The sequence below is a fragment of the Scomber scombrus genome, chromosome 5 (assembly GCF_963691925.1).
Source record: "Scomber scombrus chromosome 5, fScoSco1.1, whole genome shotgun sequence".
NCBI classification, from domain to species: Eukaryota; Metazoa; Chordata; class Actinopteri; order Scombriformes; family Scombridae; genus Scomber; species Scomber scombrus.
The window spans coordinates 25095746-25117769 of record NC_084974.1 but is presented as its reverse complement, the minus strand read 5'-3'; the positions used below and the strand labels follow the sequence as shown (position 1 = coordinate 25117769).

General features: G+C 38.0%; 2 protein-coding genes across 2 annotated transcripts in view; both read left to right on the top strand.

The window, feature by feature from the left end:
• The first annotated feature begins 1142 nt into the window (after positions 1-1142).
• LOC133980567 (ion channel TACAN-like) lies at positions 1143-4255 on the top strand. The gene is made up of 12 exons (XM_062419325.1): positions 1143-1211; positions 1340-1458; positions 1578-1694; positions 1806-1865; positions 2137-2232; positions 2361-2450; positions 2607-2672; positions 2845-2906; positions 3009-3101; positions 3214-3278; positions 3518-3586; positions 3930-4255. Exons 1-12 carry the CDS (start codon positions 1143-1145, stop codon positions 4041-4043), a joined length of 1020 nt encoding a protein of 339 aa, XP_062275309.1. The 3' UTR covers positions 4044-4255.
• Positions 4256-5610: 1355 nt separating this feature from the next.
• The window catches only part of LOC133980208 (NADPH--cytochrome P450 reductase-like), a gene marked incomplete in the record, with an annotated part of 22208 nt that continues 5794 nt past the window's right edge, over positions 5611-22024 (top strand). The window contains 8 exon segments of the mRNA XM_062418850.1: positions 5611-5640; positions 8428-8615; positions 15388-15436; positions 16302-16430; positions 17009-17161; positions 18278-18402; positions 21116-21205; positions 21877-21975. Coding sequence (XP_062274834.1) covers positions 8446-8615; positions 15388-15436; positions 16302-16430; positions 17009-17161; positions 18278-18402; positions 21116-21205; positions 21877-21975 — 815 coding nt within the window.

Here is a 22024-nt window from a genome sequence, read left to right as displayed (position 1 = left end):
AACCAAATCTACCCAATAGCTTCCCTTCACCAGTGGATATAATTTCTGGCAAAGGACTTATTACAGATGTGTGATTATTGACTGGGACCTGCAGTTTTTGTTGTTGTTTTATTTTCTCTTTTTTTTCTTATTTCATTCAAATTTAACTCAATCAGAAAATGAATGGATGTTTACAATATATAAACTATGGAGAGAATTACATTTAGACTAAGAGCTTAGATTGATGTCTTTGTTAACAATTGGTCAAACGTGCTTGCCCACTATAAGGCCTGACTCTGGATGGTAGTAAAATACCTGAATTTAGGACAGATATTATAATCTTATATATCTTGTATATTGTGTCTGGATTGCACTTTTTGCTCATGTAACACCTTCTTTCTTTCTGAGTAGTGCGGCTATGTAACCACCGCCCTGTTCTCAAACATGAGTTTTATTTGTCTTACAGAAGCAGCAGATATGTTTCTGCCTGTGGACTGAAGGACAATTACAGGAAAAGTTTGGGACATTTGGGCTAGTACAGAGGGCTTTAAAGTGTGGCCTCCCCAGGGGAATTTTACTGTTTTTCCCACTTTCCTAAAGTCAGAAATGAATAAATGCCTTCAGATGGACCTTTATATGTATTGATGTAGTGTTAATTTGAAAAAAAAAACATTACCATAGACACTTGCCTCTATGCTCAAGTGAGTTACTACTTAATCCCCTCATTCATCCACTAGAGGCTGCTAATGTGCTGTGTAAGTGATTAAATCTCCTTAAAGATAAAATATCCACAAAAGTACCATCTAGCTCTCAGGGTGCTGAGTGAACCGTGGCAAAGACAAAAATTTGGACATCTAGTCTTTGCATTGTATATAATATAATCAACAATAACCACTGTTAACTTTGTGAGTGATAACTGAACAATGTGATAACCAGATGATTTCCACACTGAACACTGTCCAAGTTGAAATCTTGCACATTTGTACCAGCCAAAGTTCACTGTCTGCAATAAACTTTCCATAGAGATGTGATACACGCCCCAAAGCATAATATTTCAACATAGCATTATGTGCAAGTCATTTCTTCGTGGTGAAACAATTTAGAAGTATTTTTTAAATAGTCTTTTTGTCAGTGTAGTGCGTGAACAGTGAAGTACTCACAAAATGCCTCAGGGTTTAACAGACGTTCTGGAGGAGTGGAAAGGTCTGGAAGAGGAATATCAGCACGCTCAGGTAAGAAATTGAGTCTTTTGTAGCTCCTTTAGTTTCTGCTTGTAGCAAAGCATCTTTGATGTTAACTTCACCTTAATCTGTAGATTCATTTGGTTAATGATGTAAACTCATGTAATGTCATCATCCAGGAGACACACAAGCTGTACATACAGAAACTGGATGAAATTTCCAAACTACAAAACAAATGCTCTTCCTCCATTCTGAGTCAGCAAAAGAGACTCAAGGAGATGTCCCACCTTGTGAAAAAGTAAGTGTCTATACACATATGGTCAAAGTGGACCCTCCTCAGCTGACCATCAAATTAGTACACATGTCTTGACGTGCCAATGAAACAGACTTATTTTGCCCTCTGTCATCATACATCAGATGCAGCAAAGGACTATCAGAAGAAGATGCAAAGACCTTGGAAGAAATAAAAGAGAAAATGAAGATGCGACCAAATACTTTCTTTGAAATGGAAGCTTTCCTTCCCAAGAAAAATGGGTGATGACTTCAAGTCATTCAAAATTCCTAAAGTACAAGTTCCTGTCATTATCAAGTTTGAAATGACAGGAAGGTAAAGTTAAATAAAGTGAAAACTGTTTTGTGTTACAGGCTGTATCTCAGTCTTGTTCTTGGAAATGTGAACGTCACTCTTCTCAGCAAGCAGTCAAAGTAAGTAATGCGCATCAAAGCCTGAACCTTGACCCTGAACGTTGTCAAAACGTCAAAACCTTTTCCTTTCGTTTTTTGAATTTATCAATCCCACTGAGTGAGATGATTTATCACTTATATGTTCCAATAGCCACTTTAAATAAATTTAAATTGTCCTTTATTAACATGATTCAAAATAAGGACAAAACATCTTCTTGACTTTCTCCCTATTTTTATTAGCTTTGAAAAGCCAAGTAGTAGATATTGTGTGACTTTTTCATATCCTTGTCAGATTTGCCTACAAAGATGAATATGAGATGTTCAAGCTGTGCTTCACTGTCATCCTGCTGCTATTCTCCTTCATGTGCTATTTCTTTGCGGGCTACAGGTAAGTATCAGCATATCACTTACCTTAATGGCTGTTCCATCCTTGTCGGTTACTATGGGTTTGTTTACCTGGATGCTGTGTGTACAGTATGTTTAAATCTAGCACTTGTCTTTTGCTCCTGACTTTAGGTTCCTTGATGCGATCCTAAATTTCCTGCTGGTGTGGTATTATTGCACATTAACGATCAGGGAAAGTATCCTCATCAGCAATGGCTCCAGGTCAGCCCAACTACAATAAACATAAATACCATTATCATATTTCCCATAAATAAAACATGATCATAGTAAAGTAATTTGCCTCTTTCTTTAAGCAGTTAAGTTTAAGTGGTAAAAAATACAATCTACATATCTAATATAATGTGTCCTGCATTATAGAATCAAAGGCTGGTGGGTTTTCCATCACTACATCTCAGCTTTTCTGTCTGGTGTAATACTGACATGGTGAGTAGAGGAAAAGATAAAAACTCCAAATTACTAACAATGAAATACCTTTATATCAATGCAACAAAGATACATGTAATTCAACAAGAAACTTGCTGGGGATTTCATCCATTGAATTGCAATTTGCAATTTTCACTATAAAATTACAAATGTTCTCCCCTTCACATTTAAGGCCTGATGGGACCCTGTACGAGTTATTCAGGAACCAGTTCCTCGCCTACTCCTTGTATCAAAGTAAGGTCAAGTATTTGGAATATGTTCATCGTTCAAATTTTTCCAAGTCAAATCGAAGCCTGATCAGTATTGTCTTCTGCCTCTTCCATCTGGAACACCTAGGCTTCGTTCAGTGTCTGCAGTGCTATTATCAGAGCGGGTGTCTGTACAGACTACGATCACTGGGAGAAAGACACAACATGGATCTGACCGTGGGTGAGATATACACTGTAACAAACCAAGGACACTGATGTCTCAGGTTCCTCATGCTGTAACAGATGTGGCAGTAAAAGAGAAAATTTAAAACCTAATTGCTTTCTTATTTTAGTGGGATTTCAGTCCTGGATGTGGAAAGGGCTGACATTTCTTTTGCCCTTCCTGTTTTTTGGTCATGTGAGTAGGCAGTGACACAATCATTTCATTGCACTTGTGGAATTTCCTCAAATTGATGTCTTAGTTTGCATTAAAAATAACACTGTGTCATGGTTTTAGACTGCTAGCAAATAAAAACTGCTGATGTCATGTTGAGCCTCATAATCAGGCATGATTTGAGGTTGTGCTTAGGTTATTGGCATTTACGTTGTCCATTTCACTTTAAAACAAAACTCATGTCCTAATATTTTGTCTTGTAGTTCTGGCAGCTCTTCAATAGCATCTCTCTCTACAAAATGGCTCAGCTCCCAGAATGTAAAGAAGGGCAGGTCAGTGCCCAATGTTTTACTCTTTCACCCTGCTCCTGCTTTTATAACATTAAGGATTCATTCATTACATGAAACACTTGCTCATACTATACACCACTAGAGGGATTATTACAGTGTGTTCACATTTTGTCAAAGATATTACAGACTGTCTTGTCCCATATTATGGTTTTGGCATGTATGTTTTCATTTCTTTTAGTATATATATGGCTTTAGCCTCAAGAATTTGATCCAGCATGTTTGGATGTAACTCCAATTTACCTCTATGTGTCAAGTAAATGACAATCAATCACAGCTATTCTGCTCACTCATGTTTTGTCCTCTCTGTTCCATGTGATGTGACCAGGTCTTGATGTGCAGTGTCTGCTTCCTCATTCTCTTCATGGGAAATTTCTTCACCACTGTTGCTGTGGTTCGTCAGAAATTCAAGAGCAGGAATCAGAAACCAAAGAATCTCTAATACATAATATTACAAATAATAATAAAAAAAACATGAAAAACATCTTCTTCCATGTTCCTGTCTGACTGAAAAGTCACATAATCATTGCTGCTATCATTAACATTATTTGCTATAATTAATATGCATCAAAAAAGTCTGCTGGCTATTACTACAAAACACATATAGTAGAAACACATATAAATCTGTGTTATAATGAATCAGTTGCTATTAAAAGTTATATTATGTTCCACACGCCACTGTGCTTTTGTCTTTTTTGCACTTGTACATATTTTTGCTTGTCCCTGATGTGTCTAAATAGGTTTGGTTCCTTTATGTTTTTTCTCTTTGGACTCTTATTATCTGGTTTAGTGATTTATTTTGTGTTGAGTGCGAATTCACACTCAACCCTGCAGGCACTAATAAAGTACAGACAACTGATCACGTTTTACTATACTGTTTACATACTCATAGAACCAGTAATTAAGTATTAAGTATTTACTCAGTTACAATTTTTTCTACTTAACTAAAGTATTTTAATTTTATGTTACATTATATTTCACTAAATTTCAGAGTCAAATGTTTTAGCTTTTACTCCACCACATTCAGAGTTTATGTCGATAGTCTACAGCTATTTATTTTGCAGATTAAGAATTGATGTACAAATTCCTGTGATAAGTTATAAAATACAATTTCTTGTTACAGATCAAATTAACTACAAGTTAAATAGTTCAATTTAGCTCTCCCTACACCAGTACAACATTAAAATTAGAAATAATCAAATGATATACAAAATAACCCTGACAGGTTCCCACCCTGTTGCATCATGAGTTATTTTACTTTACTATTAGTACATTTTGCTGTTCTATACTTTGACTAAAGTATGGATTCCCATTTCTGCTAATGTGACAAAAAAAAAAGTAAGTCATTGAGAAACTTGATCAAAAATAATGACTTCGTAGGCTAACTCAAAATAATGACTTAGTATCTCGAAATAATGACTTATTTTATGACTTATTAGTATCTCATTATTTTTTTAATTTACATTGGTGGACCACTGTGGTAACTATTTGAACACTCCTCCCACCATTGCCCAGGGAAGCTGAGCACATAGATTCAGGTAAATCTCACAGGGTTGGTGGGTTATCTACCATGTGTCCTTAGAACTCTGAACATAAACACCCTTTAAATTGAGGAGGACAGCTGTGATGAGTCTGGGGGGTGGTTGTCAGATTGTCAGGGACATACAGTGTCTTTTGGCTGGATTACATAACCATGACCCATGGCCTGTTGCACCTTCAACATATTGAGCGAGCGAGTTACATATGACGTGCTGGATTTAGACTAGTCCAAGTGAAGACACGTGTTTGCAGAAATTAAAGTCAAATGTGCTAATTGTCAACAAACAATCGAAGTTGAATTACCTCTTTAAAACACACTTACATGCAATGGTAAAAAAAGAGGGGATAATAGCTAAAGATAATGTATTTAACCTTGAAGTTTAAGAAGAAAAAAAGTCCCCTCCCCGCCGCCCGGACCAAGTTGGTATGACCCCACATGGCGTAAAGTTTCCTTCCGCATTGTGAGCAGTGAGAAGCTGACACAGAGAGGAGAGGCGAAGGTAAGCTGTCGATTAACCTCACATTGATTGTTTTTACATCGAGTTTAAGTCCGTGGCAGTCCACAGGAGTTGCACACCAGCGATAAAAACATCCGCATGGTGGACTAAAACCTTCAGACACAGAGGAAATGTTCAGCTTTAGTGCAACATTAGCTTAACAGTGGTGCCTACTCCGGTGTAAAGTTACGTAAACTGAGGCTAACTTACATGTACTGTTACGTTCCTCTGCCTGTGTGTCTCAAAACACCTCGTTTTTGACTTATCCTGTTTTGCATAACATCTTTATTGTCACTAAACTAGCCAGCTTGTAACCACTAGTGCTGTGATCCAGGGAATAGTCGGGTCCTAAATTCATCCCCCCTGGCTGTATGGTCGTTTTTACTCATTCTGTGCGTGCTTTTATTAACAGAGTACATTTTGTTTTCTCATTGGCAGTTACTTAACTCCGCATGTTCAAGTTCAGAATCGCCACTGCTGGCTACTCAGCGCCGCCACCTTTACTATTACACAATTATTTGTTTTAAAGGAGGATAGTTGAGTTGTGAGGATGAACTCCAGTGAACTCCCTCCATGTCTGTATCAATCACGAGTGACCCTTTTAAACCTTTATTTTGTCATTTGACTTAATTGGCAACTAACCAAAGTCTCTTAAGTCACTCTGTCCTGGGAGTACATTAGGCATTGATTAATAGATAAGTTTATATGATAAAAGTAGATGCAACACTGCAGTCACTCAGTCCTGACATACTGTTAAATAATCGAGGATTATAAACACAATGCAGCTATTTCCATTGTGATACCCTAAAGGGAAAAGTGGGTAGGAAACCAGATATTCAAGTTAAGCAAGACTGTTAAAACGTGTGATATAACACAAGGGTTATTTAAAAAACTAACCAACAGATAGGGCTGAATAATTAATTGAAATTTGCGATCGCAATATGGCCTACAGAAGGAGAAATATTTGTCATATTTAAATTAAATATTGTGCTGTGGACATGTCATATCTCTGTTTGGTACAGTTCCCCATTAAAATGACGCCATAACCATTTTAATGATTTTCAATGAATGTGAGAATAATTATGTACAAATTAGATATTTATTATATTTTATGTAGTTGAAAGGGCATCTACCTGAGAAATAATAAATACTGAATTAATGAGTAGCTATTAAACTCATTACTGAAAGTTTCCAGTGTTGCCTTTTAGTTTAGTTTGTCCATGTTTGTACCTGTAGCTGCTGATATCTGTATGACTTTGGTTGTGTTTACAGAGCTAATTAATCCTTCTGGGAGATCACTAAGCAAAGTAATTGGTGTGGAGACTTCCTAACAACAGACAGGAGACACTGTATATGTGGTACAGTCTCTGGTCTTAGCTGGTTGCTTGATTCCTTGGAATATACTTAACATGAGTTGGCAGTTTATTTGATAAACCGGCCTAAAACTAATACTTCTGTATCCGATTTGACAAAAATATCAGTACAACCCAATAACATGCATAAAGTTGAATCAGCACCTCTCTTAACACAGCTTCAATAAAACCCTTATGTCATAGCTGTTATGACGGCAGGATCTATTGCAGTGCATTGTTCTCAGGAAGGTGTGCTTAATCAACTGACAGCTAAGCATATTTGCTTTCAGCTATTAAGAGAGCCTTCAAGTTTTTGTTGTAGCCCCAAATGTTGCTCCCAAATCTCCACCAACCTCACTGTCGATATTTTAAAACGGCATTGTTTTGTGTTTTAAAATCAATAGTGAATTACCATCGATACCTCTGTGACAGTGAGTCAGCAGTCTTGTAGTACGTATGCGCACATATCTGATAAAGATAACGTCAGTCATACTGTTCTGTAGCTGTGTGCTAGTCAGCTTATAGAATCAGAGAAAATTTGATCTCCATGCTTTCACTCCTCAAACCAAAGTGAAACATGAGAGCTCAGAATGTGAAGTCCTCTCATGCTCAGTGTGAAAAGAGCTGCTGATGCATTGCAAGAGATTCTAAATGTATTGTAAGCAGAGGGCTACGAGTTTGTATTATGTAAAACCAATTGTTCAGTAATGCTGACAGAAAAGCAGTCATTGTAAGGTATAGCATGTCAAATATGGCTCACATCTGTTAGTAATAATATCGTTCTGTGCAATAGTTTAACCAGTTTTATTCCAGATTGGTTGAATTGGGAATTTTTATCTAAGACACATTCATCACTAGTTGTGTAAAACAGACAAAAGCAATAAAGGCACATATGCTCTAAACAGTAGGGCAGCAACTAATGATTATCTTTGAAATAAAATCTGGTAGCTATTTTTTTAATCTTTCTGTCTGTAGAATAGTAGAGCTGCAGATTAGTTTCTCTATTTATTGTTTTGTCAATAAAATGTCTGGAAATTTAGAAAAATTTCTGTTTATATTTTGGTGTCTTTAAATGTTTTTTTTAACAATTGTCCATAACACAAAATACTAAGTTTACTGTCATGTATGACAAAGAAACTGATATGAGAAGCTGTAACCAGCACATTTGCTTAATTTTGTTTTTAAAAAAGGATAAATCGACAACTCAATTATCAAAATAGTTTCTGATTAATTTTCTGTTGATCAGCTAATCAACTGATCAATAGTACAAAAACCCTAAGGTTTTATTATACAATGATATGAGGTGCTGCTAATATCTGCCATGATTACTTGATACTATGAGTGGAGAAAATAATGGATCATCAATTAATACTTTAGATAAGCCTTTGCTTTTTTGCTTGGGAAGCTGGTCTAACAGTATTATTCTTTTCTAATGTAGAGTGTCAACAAAACAAACATGGACCCTGAGACCCCCACCCAGACCGAGACCATGGTGGATGAAGAGGAGCCTCTTTTCAGTAACCTGGACCTCTTCCTCTTCTCCCTAATTGTCGGCATCGTCATTTATTGGTTCATGTCCCGCAAGAAGCCCGAGCCCATCCCCGAATTCAAGAAACTTGATACGCCGTGAGTACCCATTAGAGTACAGTTGCAGGTGCTGTTGTAACAGTAAAATGCAGCCTTTTTATACCACGCTTATGTAAAACAGTTGTTGGAAAGTCGTGTTGATGTTCACCCTCCTCTACATTACATTATCTTCAAGTACTGAGCATCATCACAGCCTTTTGTGAAGTGCTAGCTCTGGACAGCCATATCGTAAACATTAAATGGTACATATGTTTGATGCATATTGTGTTCAAAGTTTGCCTTCAGGAATCACGGCTCTTACGACTTAAGTCTCGTAGGCAGGGGTAGCCTTGCTCTAAACCACTTCCAAGGCCTGCTTTTTGCATCTGTATCACTTTTTATTTAATCAGTAACAGGGTGTAATGTAATCTATCAAAGAGACTCCATATTTACTTTGGTACAAACCAACTTTGTGACCCTAAAATCATAAAATGGTGACTCTCAGTTTAGCTGTTGTCCCAACATTATTGATGTGAGTCATGTATGTGACTCGTTATATTTACATTAGCGCTACTGAACAAAGCTTTTTATCACCTCCACCTGATCCCGGAGATCAAGTTACTGCTCTTCTCAGACAAACGTGTTTGTTTTTTGTAAGTTTATATCATTGGACACTGTGTGTAGGTAGCTGAGTAATCTAACTACATCTACATATCTGCAGCTACAAAGAAAACAAAAAATCTCCAAATCTATCAAATTCTTTGTACAAGTTGTTAATGTAAAGGCCTTGAAGCAAGTGTGTGAGAGTGCACGGCTTAAAGTTCTTGTAAATGTTCCACCAGGAGCGACCTTTGTTTTCTCCCTCCTCCTGCTCTTCCTCTCTTTGAGCAACTTATCTGTCATTTATTGTTGTGCAACGTTGTATAGAAACAGTCTGCAAAAAGCTGCGCATGTGTATTTCCATCCCTCCTCCACAGCATGCACTGTACAGCTGCTAACACTCCCGTTTTTCCCGGGTTTCTCCCGTATTTTAGACCCATCTCCCACCTTTCTCCCGGGAATGTCCTGTAATTTCACAAGCCCCAACTTTGTTAATAGGGGTGGGTAAAAATATCGATTCATCAATGCATTGCAATATATTTTTTCCCAATTCAATATCGATTTATTAAATCCTCTGAATCGATTCAAGCCCCTGGCCAGCGGGGGCGCAGTGAGCAACACCTTTGTGTGATTCGCGTTGTACGGACGGAGGCAGCACTCGACCAAACAACAACAACATGGCAAACGAAGCAAACTTGTTGACGGAGTCAATAAATGAATGGGGATTAACCGAGAAAGTACCGGCAATTGTCACCGACAATTCCGCCAACATCAGACATCCCAACTCTCCAGGAAGTTCCGGGAGTCTCCCGCATATTGATAGCGGCTCCCTGACGCCTGCAAATGAGACGTAGTCTCCTGCAATATGGAGTAAACGAGCAAGAGCGCGCACTAGAGAGTGACTGCGTGTGTGTGTATGTGTTTGTGTGACTATAAATGCAGCGCGTGTGAGAGCAAAGCGTCCTCATAGCTCTGTGTTACCGCTTATTAGCGCAATCGCGCTAAAATTACCAACAGGTATTCTAATGAATTTTTGTGTATTTCTACTTATTACTTAATCGATATCGAATCGGGACCTAAAGAATCGAATCGAATCGTGAGATTCTTAACAATACCCAGCCCTATTTGTTAATAATAAAGAGAAGAGCATAATAACAAATGTTTTATTTTGAAAGCTTAGACCGGAAGCCGCCGCAGCTCCGTTAGTTTGACAGAAGCTGAAACACAGAGCGAAATGTTTTTAACTGTAAATAAAAGTGCACAGTTTCCAGCCTGCGTCAGACAAGGCTGAGTTTACTGACTAATTATTAAAAACCAGGATGTGTTGTGTGAACTATCGTCATATCTCTGCACATGTTCTGCTTTGTGTTGCGTTAAGCGGCAGATGCTTGAAGAGAAAATTAATTAAGCCGCATTCAAAAGTTTAAATGTGACAAAAGTTTTTACATACCACAGTATTAAACTGTGATGTTCATGTTTTGTTGTAATAAAATTAAAACATGAATAAATAAATACCAAGTAAGATAAACACTAGTGAATAAGATGAATACCAAATAAGTCAAATAATAATTTGTATACTTATCTCCACCATACGATATGCGGAAGAGGAAAGTACAAGGAAGTCCTCAGTTACAAAGTGTTTTTTGACAAGAAATGTCCAATAAATGCAGCATTTTTCTAAAGTAAGAAAAATAAATAATCGTGATTTCAATTTTGACCAAAATAATCGTGGTTATGATTTTTTCCATAATCGAGCAGCCCTATCTCCTCATCACTTATCAGTGGAGTGATGGAGGCTTGGCTTGTTTTTCAGCGGACCCTCCTTCCACTGGCTACATTTTTAGTCCCTCCCCAACCACAACACAAACTCTTTGGTCGCCGGAGTAAAGCCATGGGCCAGTAGCCGCAGCCACACTCGCTGTGTGGTGGAGGTCTTGCACGGTTGTGTGAATGGAGATAGTGTTGAGCTAGGAAGATCCTGGCTATTCGTGTGAAAACAGGAGGTCTGCTGGAAGGGGAAGGAGGAGGCAGAGGGGGACCCTCAGGGAACATGTTTTGCTTTGGGAAGAGTGTGTATCTGTGGAGGGCGGGAATACAGGAAGAGAACAGAGCGACACAAGCGCCAAGCTGGTCTCCCCTCCCCTTAAAGGGAGCAGTGATTACCTAACTGTTATGAAGGGGGCGTAGTCTTCCATGTCTTTCCTGTGCTTTTGTTTTTGGCCCTGAACCCGTTTTGAAAGTTCCCTGGAGAGCAAGCGAGGAGGGCGAGCCAAGCTTCTTTTGTGAGTCCTCTCCAAAGGTGGAAAGTTGAGGCAAAAGACAAGAAACCCTTTCTTTGCCCTGAGTTACTTTTTTTTCATTCTTCTTTCCTTGCTCCCCTGTTTTTCTTTTTAGTGTGTGTGTGCGCAGGCTGCGCTGCCATTGGAGTAGGGCCATGTCACAAATGGAATCCTTTTATGATAAATGAGGTTGCCATAGCAATGACATTCCCCTCTCTCCTCCAGTGAGATGGGGGCGGGGGACACTTCAGTAAAAAAAAAACTACCATTCACAGCCCCCCAGCTTCCCCCCCACCCCACCCCAACCCTTCAATGGTCCACTGAGGAGTCGCTCTGATAACTGGCCAAATTCTCAGAGTGGATCTTGTAGACTTTTTCGTTCCTAACACCTTTCAGACTGGAGAGGAAAAGGGGAGGGGGTGAGGAGAAGGAGGGCAGGGAAGGGAAGGGGGGCATTTTCAGACCCAGAGTGTTTCAGTGTGTGTTTTTGTGAGTCAAAAGTGTGGGTCTGTAGCTCGGCTACATTTTATGGGAAAGTCAGTTTCCCACCATTGTGTCCTCAGCGGTTGCCAGACACTGACAGGGCTTGTAGGCTGCTGTGTGTGTGTGTGTGTGTGTGTATGTGTGCATGTGTGAGAGAGAGAGAGGAACAGACGCTGCTGGTTTCAGAGAGCAGCACAGGAAGAGGCAGAGTTCAGATCGTGCTGGAGCCTCTGAGGTGAAGGCAGGCAGCTCTTAAAAACCTGCGAGTTCCTTTCTGGACTGGTTTTATTTTTCCATCCTGTGGTCGTGGAGTGTTGACGTCCTGCTTTTGATATTGAGCGTGGCGGTTCCCGGCGTGGCCTAGCCAGTGGTGCTAGTGGCAGCGGTGAGCTACAGGGCTGCATGCCATGGGCTGCGTCTTCTCCCTGCCAGAGGACAGGAGAGATGCTGCTGAGAGGTCAGTGAAGTGTTTGTTTTACTGCTCCTCGTAAGGAACAGTAAGAGATTTATCTCAGTGATGCTTGCTTGACATCATCATAAACATTTCTCACCAGACACTGTTTAATACTGAAACTTAGTCTGATAGCTCACACAAGATTTAGGAGTCTAAGTTTTTATAAGTGATTTGTAAGTGTTAGTCATTTGTTTCTATCAACATCTGGCAAAGCAGTGGTTTCAGAGGCCACCCAGTGTTCCCATTATGTTAACAAATGGTGATCAAATCAGCTCAACTACAAACGAAATTTAATTATTGCGCTCTTTTTTCTCTTTTTTTCTCTACAAGCTGCTCAAACACTGAGTCAGTCACCATGTTTCCTGCTTTGTTTGATTTGAATCAGTGAACATTGCATAATGCTTCATTTCCACTTCGTTGGGATCTTTAAATGGAAAACACATCTCTTAATTGTAACATCAGAAGATCACGTGCATGTGTGCGAATGAGTCTGTGTCACAGAACAAGACCACACCGACTCTGTGTGCTTGTTTGAAAAGGTTTAGTTCCTGGATGGATGAATGAATGGAAAGTTATTTTTGACTGTATATACAGATGATGAACTCTGAACAGTTTGGACTAAACTGTAATTGTTCAAATGCATGCATGGTTTTGTTTTCAAGTGGGCCTGAAGACGTTGCAGAAAGGAAAAGATGTTTAAGCTTACGAGCCAATTTTACTGATCTGGATAAGAACAAAGTGCAACATCTGCAAAACATGGATTTCAGTCGGTGGGTTTGTGTTAGCAGTGTAAGCCCTTTGAAACAACTTTTTAGAGCTGCGTGCTGCAACTAAATTCTGAAATTAAAATCTAATGTTATTAAAGTCAAAAGAATGTATTCCTGTTTTAGGAAATGTCTGAAGTAGCTATGTAATTAAAGAGAGAGATTTCTGAGACATCTTTTGAGAGTGTGGAAGATGTTTTGACTTTTGTTTTAGGAGGGCGAACACAAACCTACGATTGGCACACTTCTACAGTAATGTTGGTCAGTTTTGGACAGTAACTAGTAGATCCACAACACTAGTGATGTGTTGTCAGCTATGATTTGAGCCCTTTTTGTTTTTTATTGTACTAAAATTAAAAGAAATAAAACTAAATAAGCCAACTAGTTGTTTAATGTCCAAGAACTGCTTAGAAATAGTGTTTGGGCAGTTATTAATGAAATTACGCTTGATTAAAAAACTATCAAGTGTATCTAGATATTAGCACATTCATGAAAGATTGCTGTTAATTTAGAGTTAGAAATTTGGGGAAATGTTTGAAAAGTTCTATTTATTCATTTATTAATTAATGTTGATCTTGTTTCATTTTGCACATGCTTAAGATACCTGTATTTTTTGTAACAGTGCTCGTTTTCTATAGTGATGTAAAGAAAATCCTGCCCGTCGAGCGGCTGCGGGGCCGGTGAGGCTGCTTGAGCTGATAACCGTTAAGACAGATCCTGTTAAATCTGTCAGGAATGCTCGAGCTAGGGGGCAAAGGCTCGCTTTTAAATTTCCATCAGGAATTCACTTTGGAGTACAATCCATATTAACCACGGGGGACAGTTTTTATGGTGTGTTCGGCATCAGTCCCACATGCCTGCACTCTGCCCACTGTTGTTCTCTTGATGGGATCCTTAGGTAATAAATGTTTGGAATGAAATGTGTGTTTAAGACAATATAGAGTCAGAGAACACTGATGTATAATGGGTTTATACTTCATGTAGACAGCTGGTGTGTTTTAGCCAAAAAGAGAACAGTCTTGTGTGTCTGGAAAAAGAAAATATATTAATCTTGCATATATTTTCTGCTCATAGTCATTTGTAGCCTTTTATTTCTTTTTCAGTGCAGACAGATTTGCAGCTGTCCGCCCAGGCCTTTGATGCTGAATGGAGCGGCATTGCCTTTTTTATTATTTGTTGCGATAATAGATTTTGCATCTTGTCCCCTTTTTACTAAAGCTTTTTGCACATGTTGTTTTGATCTGTTCTGGGCCGTTAATTACTTCCAGGGTAAATATGAATCAAGCTTTTTAAATTACCATGAGGTGGAGAATGTAGTGATTCTATCACGTTACTCTCTTTTACGAAATGTTTCATAATCTCTGCTTCTGCACAGTACGTGCTTACATGCATCTGCATGTTAGTATGACTAAAACTTGCAGGCTGCAGAGTCACTGTTCTGCTACTTCCTGTTACATGAGAATAACTCTAAACAGTGACTAGACAAATTGTCACCCGAGGGATGGTGGACAAGGCAAGTATATAGCACATTTCAACAGTAAGGCTTCAAAGTGCTTTACAGAAAACATAAAAGGCATCAAGACAGAAGTTAAAAGCAACACATGCCAATATTAAATCACATTTAAATACAATACAACATTTTTTAAATTGGACTTTTGTTTAGATCCTTATTTTAAAATCTGTTAACATAATTTGTTGTCTGGCTGAAATCAATAAAACAATATAAGAATATTTTTCAGATATTATCTATCACAATAAGGCAAACATAAATAATCAAAATTGATGTTTAATGTAATGAACGAGGTAGAGCTGGGACAAGGCAAACATAAATAATCAAAATTGATGTTTAATGTAATGAACGAGGTAGAGCTGGGACAAGGCTAACACTGACCGCAGCAGGAAAACAGGCCCATCCAATTTCCAATTGAGTGACATACACAAAAAGTCAGATTTTTCATCATTAAGTCAAACTCTTAAGCATTATGTTGATAATTGACATGATAGAGAACTTCTGTCCTCAGCTCTCAACCCTGCAGCTACTTAAGTAATGAATGTTATCTTTATGTCAAGGAGCCAGATGCTACACAATCTTGTCTCTGAGTTTTACTCTCCATTTGAATGATCATATATCTTTGAAGAAACACTCACAGCTGTGGCCCATAGTTGGTTTTTAATCACAGTATTGTCATCTCTGTGTTTGAATTATTTTTGATTACAGTTATTTAACAAGTCCAAATCTGATTTCCCCCCAGAGCACCCACTACAAGAGAGACAAGTTTCATCGAGAAAATGAAGAAAACGGTGAGTGATGTTGCTTTCAACAAGCAGTCCCCCCCCCCCCCCCCCCCCCCATTTAATTCATCCTTTTCATCACATTCAGTCGTGTCTTCTGACGCTGTCCAGGAGCACTTTTGTTGCTGTTGTTCCAAAACATTACTTGCTGTTAAGAAATCATTTTTGAAGAAGAGTGTGAACTGTTTGGACTTGCAGATATACAGTTTAATGTGTCCCAGAGCCACCTTTTGAAGATGTACTAAAATTGAGTTTTCCTGGTTTTGGGCTCAGAGAATCAGGAATATAGTGTGTATAATAGTCTCCCTGCTAATGAGACTACATGCAGTTCTAGTTTTAGAGCGACTGAAGGCTGTTTTGACTTTGATGGTCCTCTGTTTCAAGCCAGCCCTGGGAAAAGACTCTGGTTTTGGATTATGTGGTTTTGCAGCAAATAGTTCAGATACCATGATGGTGGCAGAAAAGAACTTTGGCCCCCAACGATATTTAATTTGGTCACTGTTTTTCTTTGTTATGAATGATCATGGCAACACTGCAGGCAAATATTTCACGGTTCCCACAAATGTGTGTACAGAAGGAGCTGTTATATGTAAAGATAAGATATGTATTGTATGTTTGTTGTCATGTGTCTTTGCTTTGATATGAAGTGACTTCCTTTATCCCTGTTACATGCTGAAGTGTTCTATCTGCAAATGCAGCAGTTCAGGAATATGCACTCTGAAAATGTTTGAAATAAATTGCAAAAGATTAACTGCATCTGTTTTGAGTTATAATACAGCCCCCAGACATGAGAGACTGGTTAGCTATAATTATAATTGTGGAAGGAAGTTTTTACATTCACAGTGTAAATACTTTGCTGTTAATTTATTACCAGGGCAAGAGCATCATTGTTTTCTACGGCTCCCAGACGGGCACGGGGGAGGAATTTGCCAACAGACTGTCCAAAGACGCTCAGCGCTACGGCATGAAAGGAATGTCTGCCGATCCAGAGGAGTATGACATGGTAATTTGCATCAGTGGAACAACATACAAATCACAGAAATAAGATTACAGACAGAGGTGCTTTTCATTCTTTTGGATGGTACTCAATGTAATTACTAAAGAGTGATTTGAAAACAAAAAGTATCACAGCAGTGCAGGAAAATCCGTCATTCACTAAAAACTTTGGTGGCAGTTGTTTTGAATAGTTCAATATTCAGATTATCCTGCTTTGTTCAGACATGAGATTATAATCAGTACAATTATAGTAAGCAATGCATACCCAGTGGCAGATTGCAACTAGGTCAGATAACAGTTTATAATAGCTGTCAGTGTTATATGATTCTTGTGCTAAAATTAAATTAAATCCAGGTAAGTGAGTCCATAAAGACCCAAGGACTTGCTCAGATCCGATTGTGCGTGCTATTTCAGTACACAATGTTCTGTTGTGATTTCTGGCCTTTCCAATAATGTGTTGAAACACTACAGTGAGAATCAACATAGGCATAGATTATATGCACTGGTTTGTTATTCATAAGTAAAACCTAAAATTATAAGATATTCAGTGCTCACTGTCTGTGATGTTGGTGTCCCATTCTGTAGGGTGAACTGTCCCGTCTGTCAGAGATCGATAACTCCCTCGCCATATTTTGCATGGCCACCTATGGTGAAGGAGACCCCACAGATAACGCCCAGGACTTCTATGACTGGCTGCAGGAAAATGATGATGAAGACCTCTCTGGACTCAACTACACGGTGAGTCTTCATTCTCTGCAAGTGCATACATAAAATATGAATATGCCACAGGTGTCGCTAACATTGAGTGTCCCAGTACACTGTGACAGAGAGACAGCATGCACAATACCAGTACCCTGAAACTGAAGCAGCTAAGTGGAATCCAGCCATGATTCATTTTGTCATTTACATCTGTGCTTTACTTACTGACTGACATGTCAAAATGTCATCTGTGAGAAATGCCTGTTGTGTCAGTGACGGCAGTGTACAGACATGCAGTGTTAGATGGTTCATTTGGTCTCTCATGAAATAATCTCATTAATCTAATAAACACAAAGCACAAAGGGAACAGCTAAATGCACATTATTCATGATGTCAGTCAACATATATACTGTGTGATTGAGCTTTAAAGCATGTAAGCTCTTGTTAACTTTGAAAAGTTATAATGATTTAAGCTCATGTAAATCCAAAACAGAGTTGTGAATATATGTATGTGTTAAAATATGCACATTGATTATACAGCCTCTGTTATACTGCCTGCCTACACTCTTACACCACACTGCTGGAAAGGTCATTAAGCTCTTAAAGAATGCAAATGATTTCCCTTTGACATTTTTTTGAGGTAAAGTTACATGGAAATGTTAATAGCGAGCTTGGTCTTGTGGGATATACAGGCTGGGTTTGCATTTCTCCTGTAATGAAGGAGGGGATATAAGTCTTATCCATTTAAATTTAAATTTTGTTCACTACTGCTATCACGCTATGTCAATTAGCATGTCTGTCTTATTGATATTCAGCATTTTGCTAGCATGAGCCGGCTTTGTGTGCATCCTGAAAGAGCGGGCTTTGTGTGTTGTCATGCTTGGTCTGTCTCTGCGTGCATGTTTGTGTCTTTGTGTCATTGTTGGGTTACAGCGCTCCTGGCCTAATTTGAGTGAAGAACTGAACTGTGGGAAATCTCTTTAAATTCTTGGGCACAGTCCTTTCCTTTGCTCTGTATTTTATCCATTACATGTCTTTTAATAACTCAAATTGATTATGTATTCTCATTTCCAGTTAGCTAAAACATGACAAAACAAGCAGTTAAACTAAGACTATTTTCTGATGAGTCTTCATTTTGCCCTTGTCTGTCTACAGGTATTTGCTTTGGGCAACAAGACATATGAACACTACAATGCAATGGGAAAATATGTCGACAAGAGACTGGAAGAACTTGGGGCCAAGCGCATCTATGACCTCGGTTTGGGAGACGATGATGGCAAGTAAGTGACCTTTTACTCCTCTGAGCCAAATAAGAAATAATCACTTTCCATTTTTACTGAAATTTACACAAGAAATGTTTGAATCTAATGAGCTGTGAAATTAAATGAAGACATTCATGCCCTAGAGAGAGAGAGAGGCTGTCAGATTGCACAGCGCAGATGGTGCAAAACAAAGTTAAATGTCCATAAAGAGATTTTTTTTTTTTTTAGATTTATTTTGGGCTTTTTTGCTATTATTTAGATAGTATCTTGCAGAGATGCCGACAGGAAACAGAGAAAGAGGGGGGAATGACCTGCAGCATTAGGTACCTGGCCAGATTCGAACCAGGGACGCTACGATTATGTGGCATGCACTCTAACCACTTGACCACCAGTGCACTCCCATAAAGAGATTTTAACAGACAAATTAAAAATGTATAACAAAGCAATTCTTACTGCCAGGCAATTTTATTTTTCCAGTCTGATCAGTCAATAACCCTAGAATACATTTTAGTACCATTGATCACCTCATGAATCCCTCCACAAACCACTGGAATAGTCTTTTAGTTGTGATGAGTTTGAAGATTACTTCAAGGAGAAAACAGCCAACATCAGGTCTAATATTAGTTGTTTTTATAATGCCACAACAACTGAGGAAACATTTTGTGAAGTCCAGATGAACAGTTTTAGCCTGGTTGATGCTGAAATGCTCGGGGAAGTGGTAGCAACACTGAAGTCATCTACATGCACCCTTGATCCCATCCCAACCTCCTTTTTAAAAATGTTTTTAATTCAGTGTCTGAGGAAGCACTTCATTTTTAATCACTATGCAGCATGGTGTATTTCCCACTGCTTTTAAAACTGCACTTTTTAAACCTCTTTTTAAAAGAAATAGCCTTGATCCCACAATACTTCACAACTATAGACCAATTTCAAATCTTCTCCTTTTAAGTAAAATTTTAGAAAAACTTGTATACATACAATGAACCAATTTTATTAACTCAAACAATACGTTAGAAATGTTTCAATCAGGTTTTCGAGCTAATCATAGCACTGAGACAGCCCTAGTCAAAGTAGTAAGACATAAGGATGCATCTGGATGACGACAAACCTTCGGTCTTGGTACTACTTGATCTGAGCGCTGCTTTTGACACAGTTGACCACCACATTTTTTAAAATATACTGAGGGACCACATTGGTATATCTGGAACGGTTTTTAATTAGTATTTATCTTATCTTTCTGATCGAGATTTCTTCATTGCAATTAATGGTATCTAAAATATCCAGGATAGACTGTTGGGTCCCTCAAGGATCAATTTTAGGGCCTCTTCTTTTTAATCTTTTTACAGCTCAACCAGGATAAAACTTAGTTTTTAGTAATTGGTTCTAAAGCTCAGAGAGAGAAACTGGTTGCAAAATTAAGATCCTTGGGACATACCCCAAGCCAACAAACAAAAAACCTTGGTGTGGTGTTCGACTCTGACCTTAACTTCAAGGCTCATGTGGGGTATGCCAACAAATCTGCTTTTTATCACCTCAAAAATATTGCAGAAGTGCAACCATTTCTCTCCCCCCCTTAGTGACACAGAGAGACTGATGCACGCTTTTATCACAAGCGGCTGGACTACTGTAATGCTCTCCTTTCTGGTCTACCAAACTCTCATAAATTAGTTACAGCTGATTCAGAACTCTGCAGCCCGAGTGCTGACCAGGACCAGAAGGAGAGAAAACCCATTTTAAAGTCTCTACATTGGTTACCCGTTTGCTTTCGTATTGATTTTAAAATTATTTTACTTGTTTTTAAAGCACTCCTCAGGCAGCAATCTTTTAGCTGTTCCAAAAGTTAAAACTAAAACCTATGGAGAGTCAGCATTTGCTTTTTATGCTACAAGCCGTTGGAACAGACTGCCTGAGGACCTGTTCAGCCTGGCTTTTGATTAAAAATGTAATAGTTTATAGCCTTTAATTTTATTTTATTGTGCTTGTTTTTGATGTTTTACTTTTTTTTGTCTACTTCATATAACACTATCTTATTATTATAATTCTATAGATTTATCTCCTTATCCATTTTATTTGTTGCAATGTTTTATTTCTTTTGTCTTTTAGTCTCTTTCTTAACCTAGCTTTAGTCCAGCTTTTATTAAGCTTCATCTTCTATTTTATTTTTATTTTTAATCTATTTTAACCTAACCTAACTTTTTCTCTTATTCTCTCTTATTTACTTATTTATTTAATTATTTTTATCTATTTAATTATTTATTTCCATGTATTTTATTTACATTTTTTAAAGCATTTTTATCATTTTTATTTTCTCTTGCGTGCATTGGTCTCCAGTTTTGTCTTTTAATTGTTCTTTGTTTTATTCCTTTTTAAAATTACTATTATTATTATTATTGTTATTTTTCTCTTTTAAAAATTTTACCCTAACCCTTTTTAAATGTTTTAAAATGTCTTCTGTCTTATTATCAGCTTGTCAATCAAATAACTGTAAAGCACTTTGAACTACACTAGTCTGTATGACAGATGCTATATAAATACATTTTGGTTGATGCATTTGATTGATTGATGCCCCTCAGAGGATTAACCGTTCACAGCTTTAAGAATGTATGAATGAAATGAAAGTTAGCCTCTTGTTTTCCTAAGTGGTTGTAATTGTTAATAAGAAGTCCGAATTGACCTCTGTTAAATGAGTCGATCCACTGCCTCACCTGATTCTCCTGGTTTTGTCTTTCAGTCTGGAAGAGGACTTTGTTTCATGGAGAGAGCAGTTCTGGCCGGCTGTCTGCGAGCACTTTGGAGTGGAAGCCTTGGGAGATGACTCAAGGTTTATTTAACATCTTTTCTTTTGTTTTTTATCATCTAGATTTTTACTTTTCAATTATATTTAGTCTAATCTGGTCTTAAATTGTCATATTTTACCTTATTTGAAAAATGTCCTTGTGTGAAGATCCTGAAGGGAACTTTAAATAGATGATGAGAGGGAAAGCATACTGATGTGTAATGAAGCAAGGGTCAAATAATATGCAGTCTTATCACTGTCAAATAAAAGGCTGTTCCCATTAATGCCAACTCAGGGATATTTTGAGATTTATGACTGTTACTTAAGTAGAATTTCCTACAGCGTTTATGGGGGTATGAACTCCTACTTCAAGTCAAGGTTAAAACTTGAATATCATCACAAACAGAAGTTACAGCAGGATACTTTCACCTGACAGTGACTTGTATAAAAGTAATTTGTATATCTGCTGAACTGTCACATGGGTATGTTTTAAATGCAGCACAATCCAAACTCTTCTTTAAATAAGTGTATCTTGACTAAGATTTATGACGTCGTTTAACATTATATCTGAATCATGGAAAACTCCCCCCATTTTTTACCCAGGTGTGCATAAGTCTTTCTTTAAAAATCAAAAACAAGAATGAAGCCTCTCTAACATCTATTTTAGTTCTCCACAGGTTATGAAGAGGTTAACTTTAAGCTTTTTCCTCACACAGCATACGGCAGTATGAGCTGAAGGAGCACACAGACATCAACATGAACAAAGTGTACACAGGCGAGATTGGCCGTCTGAAGAGCTTTGAGGTCCAAAAGCCGTAAGTACTGCACTGGAGACATAATGTACTACCAGAACTCATTCATCAC